Source organism: Halyomorpha halys, unplaced genomic scaffold (genome assembly GCF_000696795.3).
Source record: "Halyomorpha halys isolate HHAL.00 unplaced genomic scaffold, Hhal_1.1 Scaffold316.1, whole genome shotgun sequence".
NCBI lineage: Eukaryota > Metazoa > Arthropoda > Insecta > Hemiptera > Pentatomidae > Halyomorpha > Halyomorpha halys.
Window position 1 is genome coordinate 346,444 of NW_027107962.1, and position 8,958 is coordinate 355,401.

An 8,958-nucleotide genomic window follows, 5' to 3' on the forward strand; every position below is an offset into this window, starting at 1 on the left:
CGGGTCAGTTGCCAACTGCCGAATGCGCTTCGTCAAGAACAGCCGCGGTGCCCATATGCCCGAAATCATTTTCAAATGTTAATGTCACGTATTGATCTTTCGAATAAAAAAAAATTTTGATTACAATTTAATTTTTTGTGTTATTTTTTACAATTTCAAGTTCTATCGGGCTTAAAAAAACACCCTATAGAATAAGTTTCTCTTATTTATTAAATATAGAAGAGAATGTTTATTTATAAAACCAAATACATCACTTGAGAGATATAACATTATTCCATTTTCATTCCAATCGTCATTTCGATTCAACGATGAACTAAAACTTCAAGGTCTTACAATCACCGGTAAACTATCTATTTGTGAATGTATCAAAGAGTTAAATAGGTTTAAAAACAAATCACTGCAAGAAATTCATGCTTGCCAGTAACAGCAATTGGAACCTCTGTCATGACCAGCCAATTATTTATACATTAAAATTATTAACACATTAAAAGTCTGGCTGGAAAGAAACAAGAATTAGAGAATTACTGCACGAGCCAGAGTTGCCAGAAGTGGAGTACCTACTGTAAGAAGTACTTGGAGAACCTTACTTTACAATTAACCCTATTAACACTCCTGTCTATTAAGAAAACAAAAAAGTTAACAGGATTATGAACAAAAACATAATACCTATTTAATAAAACCTATTTCTATCTAAAATTTGTTAATATATCTAAATACCTCTAATGCTGCTTTCAGTTGTGAAATAACCGACTCCCTTTTGACACTCTTCATGTTATTAATTATAATTGAATCTCCATCCAACTGCTTTTCTAGCCAGGGTATCATACCTTGGTTGTCATCCCAAACGTAGCCCTAACAGAAAAACAAAACAAAAATTAATATAAATTTTTGTGTAATTACAACTTAAAAGAATTTAAAATATTACTCAATTATTAAAATTCAAGAGATACAATGTTATTAGATTAATAATTAATCATGAAAACTAAAATAAATGGGGAACAAAAAAACATATGAATAAAATAAATATTGTTTCAATTTTAAGAGCAATCTTTTTATCATGGTATTAAACAGGAAAAATAAAATGACAAACCTCAGCAGTTCCTTTTTCCTCAATGAACCATCTTCTTATCATTGCTTCTGCTTGGCCATCATCGAGAGAAGGAACCATTTCAGTCATTTTCCTTTTTATTCTGTCTTGTAAAAGAAGACGTCTTAGCCTAGTGTACAAGATACTTCTACTCTTTCGCCAAGGCACTATTTCCTATTTCATCAAAAAAAAAATGTATAACCTGATGGTAAAGGCAAAACACTTATAGAATACAAAGGAACAGACTGTCCAAAAATTAACCAAGTTACAAACAAAATGACCTCAGGACATTAATAATCTCTAATAGTATCCCTGATTCCCACCCATAAAGTGTCAATGTTTTTCTATCATCCATTAAGATTTTAAGACTTCAAACCAATTCTCAACTTGTAGAGCAAATTTATTTCTCATTGGTGAATTTTTTTATTTCTCTCATTTATAATTTTTTAGAATGATAACTGCTTTTGTTACTCCTGTTTAAATTAAGTGTTTGTCAAAGCTTCATGGTTATAAGTTAATAATCTAAACCGCATTCACCCCCTCAGTTTGGTTCCACATTAACTATACTGCTTTACCACCTACATTACACCAAGACTGAGTCAATTTGATATTTTTGAGCGAATCCAGTGATGTCAACTAATACTTGAGAAATTAGAGAAGGTAATAGTATAATTTCCTGTGGCTATAATTACTTATAAGTTTCAACTGGGAAGTAGGGGCTGAGATTTACTTTAAAATTAAAAAATGGTCACTGAATCGCAATACCAACCCCTAAATCTTATATAGTTAAACATTAAAATTAATTACACTCATCGAAAAAAATTAAATATAGTGGTCTAAACTTTTTCATTCTTAATGCATAATTAATTTGCTACTATAAGTAAAATCATTCTCTTACACTTATACATCCTTTCTCTAACATTCTCTCAGGTGTGTCATGGAGTTCAGCAAAATGAACAGCGACCTGGTGGTACATGGGCGTTAAGAATCTCTCCCTAGATTTAATCTTCTCTTCAATTTCAGCTTTTTCCTCATCCGATATATCTTCATTCAGACTGGCTCTAAGGTCCAATATTTGTGGGTCTATTCTTGACATCGTCTTCAGAAGATCTTTTTGTCTAAATTTAATTTCAACAAGACCTTCAGGTTCAAGCACTCCACCTCTAAAAAAAAAAATTGAAACATTACAAATACTGGGTAAAAGCCAGTTGTAAACATAATTTTAAGTTGATTAATAAATTATATTTTACTTATTCTACATTAACATAAAATAAAATTCTTAGACTTTTTTTATATTTGATTTGTGTTATTTTTTGATCTGAATTTCATTCTATTTGGTCGTTTAACTAGACCCATGAAATCACAATAGGTATAACTATCTTCAAGTTCAATTAAAATTTATTTTAACACAGACAGAATAAGTACTATACACAATCTGTTCCTTCAGAGGAATGAGTCTACTTATTGATTCAGAGGGTACACAAAATAGAAATGCTGAGCCTTCAAAGTTGTGGGACTTAGTAATAATTAAATCCTTAAAAATGTGATTAGCCTAGGGCTGACAAGGAAACATACAAATTAATAACCTAAGATTACTTTAGTACAACATATAATTTTAAAAATTCCTTAAATTAAATAAATTAAAATTTATTAAAATAATTATTAGCATTTAACATTTATACCAATACTAAAAAAAGTTTTAGAATCATTACACATAATCTAAAAATAAAATTGAAAAATTAGTGGATGGTGGATGGTATGCCAAGTTCTAAAGTTTCATTGCCACTCAAATGACTGTACATATAATTCACTATATTTTCTAAGTCGATTATAAAGCCAATTCACAGTATCTTTCCTTAAAAAGGTCCTATTTAATTAATTTACTTATTATTTTGGGAGGAATTTAATTACCTTTCAAATAATCATTGTATAACTTATCATAAAATGAGTTCTTGAGTTATGAGCGAATAAAGTTTTATGTACTTCATAATTTCTTCTCTCTTTCTCAGGAATTTATTCTATATATAGGAAAAGTAAAGAGAAGACTTTATGAAAATTTCATAAAAATTGTTAAGAGGCGTTTAAGTAATACATTATACATAAAAACATGTTATGCAGCTATGGCACAAAGGGTGCCTACTTGGAACACAAGTATCATGGCTGAAACCCTATCAAACAAAAAAAGAAGCAACAAAATTAGTCCACTTGTTCAAAAGATAATATTAATTTTTTTTTTAAGGTTTTGGGTGGTATTAAGGTTTATAGTGACAACAAAAAAATATACTGTTCCTCCATCCTCACATATGGTTGAGACATGGAATATATGAAATCTCTAATCGGTCGCAATTTTAAAACTAAAAGGTAGAAGTTAATGACAAGTAACAAAAATCATCCTTAGACTTTCTGTGACTTTGATGTCATTTAAACAAATAATAATAATAATAAAATTGCTCCAACAGACTCGGAGAAAAAATGTTGATTGGAGAGGGCTTACTGTGGACAGACAGATTTTTTTTTTAATTAAATTTTTTGGATTCTATGCATATTAAAAAATAAAATCTCAAATTGTGTGGTCAATATTTTCAATTTTTTTTTTCTTTTCTTGGAGGGTCTCAAAAGATTCATTATTTAAAATAATGAAACAAAATTGAAATATAAAAGAAGATAAGCCTCAATATGAAACATAACAGCAACCACAATACCTCGAGTCGGGATCAGCATACATCTCCATCCGCTTGGGATTGATAGTAGGATCAACCACAGCCCAAGCTCCTCCTCTCAGCTCTCCATTTGGAGGAATGTAAATCAAAATAGGCTGTTTGTACTCCCTCAATCCGTCTACTATATAGGCACCAAATTTAACAACTTGCTCGTACATGTCTAGAATTCACATCAAAAGCAATTTTATAGTTAGCTTACAGGTTCATCAAAATACATCGATAAAAAATTTAAAAATCTTTTAATTACCTTTCATTCCTCCAGAAAATCCTCTCCAATTAGCAAATATAATAAGAGGAAGATCTTCTCGTGAAAAGTCTTTAATTGCTTGGGATGTCTTATAGGCTGAATCAGGGAACCAGACTTGACCAGCTTGAGACAATGTCTATAAATTAAAATAAAAAAAAATGAGATATACATTATCATTATATTTTAAATCCATAAATTAAAAAAGTTCTTTTATAAGTGGGTGATGCAACATGAAATTTTAGTTTTGGAGCTGAAACCAAAAAAAAAAAAAAAAAATGAATTTTATAACTAATTATTATTTACTCAAAACAGTTTGATATTGAAGGAATTAGGTTTTAATAATACAGCATCAAAATTGCCAAAAATAAGTTACAGCAGCAACAAAGTTGATTAAGCAAAAACATAAGTTGTTTCAATGCATATTATAAAGAAGTATTACATTAAGGTAATAATATTTAAGAAAAGTAATGTTCAAAAATAATTCGGAATTCGAGCCAAAAATTGTAAAAAATTAACAATGAATGTTTTCTATAGAGAGGAGATTGGATTCAATTGGATATGACCTATTGATTCTATTTTATAAGAGTTAGTACTTGATGAGAGAGTTTCTGAATTCATAAGTACAGATCATTAAATACTTCAGATATACCTTAGCTTCAGAATCTGGATTAGCAGGATCCGCTGGCAACTGTAACTCAACCGTGCGAGTTTCAACAGCAATAACGCCAACGGGAATACCTCCCAGTCGAGCTCGTCCGGTAACGACAGTCTGAGCCCATCCCCGCATGATCTCGTCCCAGGAACCACGATCAAAGAATCCACTTTCCCAAACATCTGGGTTGTCTAACAAACAAATTACCTTTTAACTAAAATGTTTTTAAAAACAACTAAAATGAATTAATAGAGGATTGAAAATATTACATAGTCAGAAATAGGACTAACAAGTATGATCTGTTATCTAAAACCAAGTAATTTTAACTAACAAGAAAGTGAGTGCTATGATAAATGACGTCGAATGGTTACCTATACAATATAAATCAACTGCAACAATTGAAGGATTGATCTTTTGTTACTATTGAAGAAATCTAGAAGAAAGGATTAGTAGGAAAAATGAGAAAATATAGATAAACATAAACATTCATTATTTCAATTAAAGCTGGACGAATTACAGAGCTTACATGTATTTCAAAAGCCTAGCTATTTATTTGTAACATTCAGTCAAAACTCAATAGGCCCAAAAACACAATATTTCAAGCCAAATCTGTTCCCCCCAAAATTGATTAAATTGAACTCTTTAATTTTATAAGTCAAATTCAGCAGGTCAGATGACACCAGCGTTAGATTATATGGGCAGGCTACTGCACATATTCCTTCTCCTAACAATAAAACATCAGACCATTATTGTATATCTTGTGAGTTTCTTTCTGCAAGCAACTCTGTTTACAATTTTTAATCTTTAAATTCACCCACCTTAGAGAAGACTCAATAACTCAAAATCAATATTCATTAAACTCGATAACACAAAAAATTAAATAGCTCAAAGCAAAACCAATTTCCCTTAAACTTAGACTGCTCGAGTTTTCACTGCATTCGTACAATACAATGTATATAAATGATAATGTAATACTGATTTTACACCACATTAATATGGAAATTTATAAAGTTGAAACATTAAAAAAAAATGTCATTTAATTTTAAAATATCTTACTAGGATTAGGTCTTCCTCCCAGCATCCATCTAGGATCATATGGTGCTTTGGTAGGCATGTATGCTATTTCTCTCTCAACAGGATCAACAGGTTTGATAACAGGGACAGGAGAATTCTTATCCTGAAAGCAGAACAGATATGGTTAATTATGATATAAAACTGAAAATCATTAACTATAATTGACAAAAGCAGCCTTACAATATCCCTATCTCCAACTGTTTTTTAAATTTATAATTTAAGTTCCAATTACAATGTATTATGAACATAATATATTAGAAATTAGTAATAATAATTGTCTAATAGCTCACTAATTAAAAACAGCAGTGATCAAACATTGAATTTCATTTAATTTATAATCTTAAACACTTTCTTGTGACCGGTTAATTTTGTTAAAATAAATAATTTAATTTCTATCCATTTTAGTCTCAACACATTTTATTTTTCTTAAAAGTCCAATGCTTCGGCCAAACTGGCCATCCTCAGAGACAATCTACTTAATACAAATTTGGAACTAAATGATTTAAAAACTCAACACTTCATGCAGGCTATTCTGCCCAGGTCAAAACAACAGTTTCTAATTAGTCAATATTCACATTAAAACCAAAATTAAAATTCATTTATCACAGTCACTATTTGTTAAAACTTTATCACAACAATTCAGTGATAAATAATCATTCTTTAAAGTATAGTCTAGTCTATACTTTAAAGAATGATAATTTCCAAAATAATTATCCAGTTTTAATTTAAAAAATAAAAAGCTTTAATAAATCAATTACCTTTGGCATAAAGGATAACCACCTCAGGATGGCAGCAACTCCATCTAAATCTCTTGATTCTGTTCTATGAGATACACCATTATTATACATAATCTGGATACCACCAAGTTGGTTGTTGGAAGCATATACCTCTCTTCCTAGTAGCTTAAAACAAAAATTAAAGTGTATTTACTGACATCAGTAAAATAATACATCAAATATTCACATTGAAAGAGACAAAACCCAAAATTTTTAATGTCAGAAAGTTTAATGGTTGGACCCTATCATTACAAAGAGCAACTACTCCTCAAATATTAGGCCAAAAACAACAGATGATAAATGTCTTTAAGAAGAAACAAACACATAAATGGAAGGGAGTTTTTTTGGAGAACTTAATTTGTGGCTAATATAAGTTTTAAAGAAAGACATTTTTTGAGTCATACTCTTTTTATTGAGAATGAGTAATATAAACTTTTTCAAAAAATAAATAGTTGTATTGGCTGGAATAAGTTGGCCAGAATTTTGGCCAACCTGTCAAGTGTTGGTTTTTGGGAACAAATGAAAGGGGAATTTGTGCTGCAACTACATGTTTGTGTTCTGTTAGCCTAGAACTGCCAGCAGATAAAATATTTGTGATCTTTGAGTTTTCACGAATTGAAGAATTTCCCCAGCCTTCAAATTTAATAATTAACTCTAGTTTAAGATTGCATATTTTAAAATACTATCGATTGGATAATTGATTGGTATCAATACATAGTTTCGAATCTTGTTAATTACCTTTAGTGGTTTATTTTTTATTTAACACAGGACTAATATACATTTGTAAAGACATTATATGTCTAGGTAATTAAATTAACCAGTTTCTGATAAAAATTAAACAACAAAGGTTGAATTTAAAAATTATGTAATACCATTTCTATGAGTTTATATCATATACCACCTCAGATATTTAAGTTTCCTTTCATTTCACCTATCTTTAATGAGTTTATTTTGATAATGTAGATCGAATATAATAATGAAAGAACACATAAGCACATGGATAACAACAATTGTTGCTACCTATGTTTACCAAGCATTTTTACAAGTCTTAGATTTGCAGCAAGGGGCAAGTGGAAATGTGTAAATCTAGCATAAACCTTTTCTAGATAAATTATTTTTCAAATGAGGTGTCCAGTAATTAGCTAAATGAAATAGATTCATTCAAGAATTCAATCCACTAATCAAGAAAAGCATTGATTGCAACAAGATTTTACTTTTAAAAACGAATGAAAAAATCATGACATGAGAAGTTACAATTCTGCTGATTGACATATCTACTATTTTTCCCACACAATTAGCCTCACTGCAGTATTTTTCATACCAATACCTCATTGATGAATCAAATTAAACTTTATTTCACCGATATTTGGAGGAAAAAAGATTGTTACGAATCGCCTGTGTCATCTCTTCTAACCACAGATCCTACTTAATTTTCTTTAACAACATCCATAAACATAGAAAATATCATCCTGGAAGATTATTGATTGACCGTATGTATAGAGGAATGGAATATGGTCCGGGTGTGGTAAAAAAAAAAAAAAAACTCAAATAGTAAATAATTATACTATTTTATTGAGCCAACGTTTCGCCCCACGTTGCAGGGCTTCGTCAGGGCTTAAAAAGATACAAACACTATAATTACAAAAAGGAAAAAAGAAAAAACATAAGTGTAAAATAACATGGGTATAAAATGAAAAGTAAGATATAATAAGAAAAATTAAAGGTTGTAAATAGTAAATGAAAAGGGTAATAGTAACAGATAGATAAGAGAAGAAATATTAAAGAAAGTACAAATAAAGAGATGAAAAAAATACAAATCAAATGATGAGACAGAATGCATACCTGTTTTGACGGTAGTCAAAGACAAAGTGACAGTTTGTATTGGGAGGAGTGGGGATGGCAGTTATGCCACAATAAAGAAAATAATTTGTAAAGTAAATGAGTAATAGTAATAGTAAATTATGAGGATTTTATTATGTTCAAAATGTGTCGATATGTAAGGGAGATGCAGTCTTTATCAACTTTATGATTGACGGAATTCTCTGAGAATTCATAAAGTTGATAAAGACTGCATCTCCCTTACTTATCGACACATTTTGAACATAATAAAATCCTCATAATACTTCTTTTCCCTTTTTTGCATTTCAGAAGCCCACTTTCTTATCAAATCTTTTAATCTTGTTTCTCTAAATTCTCAATTTTTTTTTAAATTATTTGTATATTCACTATCCTTCCTGTTTCATTTATATTCAAGTGTTACCTTCTTAAGTGTACTTATATTAATTACTTTATTATTAATTTTCTATTATATTTTACACTTTTCTGTATCCCCACTCATTTGGTATATTTTGTTTCTTAATCACTTACACACATTGTATCCCATTATTTTATACTTTACTTTT

The 8,958-nt window shown here is 29.6% G+C and overlaps 1 protein-coding gene across 1 annotated transcript in view; it reads right to left on the reverse strand.

Annotated features, from left to right (window-relative positions):
* ACC (acetyl-CoA carboxylase) overlaps positions 1-8,958 on the reverse strand; it is a gene marked incomplete in the record, with an annotated part of 121,178 nt that overhangs the window by 3,229 nt on the left and 108,991 nt on the right. The window contains 8 exon segments of the mRNA XM_067046313.1: positions 718-852; positions 1,091-1,261; positions 1,986-2,250; positions 3,790-3,967; positions 4,055-4,190; positions 4,704-4,897; positions 5,763-5,883; positions 6,539-6,682. Of these exon segments, the coding sequence (XP_066902414.1) occupies positions 718-852; positions 1,091-1,261; positions 1,986-2,250; positions 3,790-3,967; positions 4,055-4,190; positions 4,704-4,897; positions 5,763-5,883; positions 6,539-6,682 (1,344 nt within the window).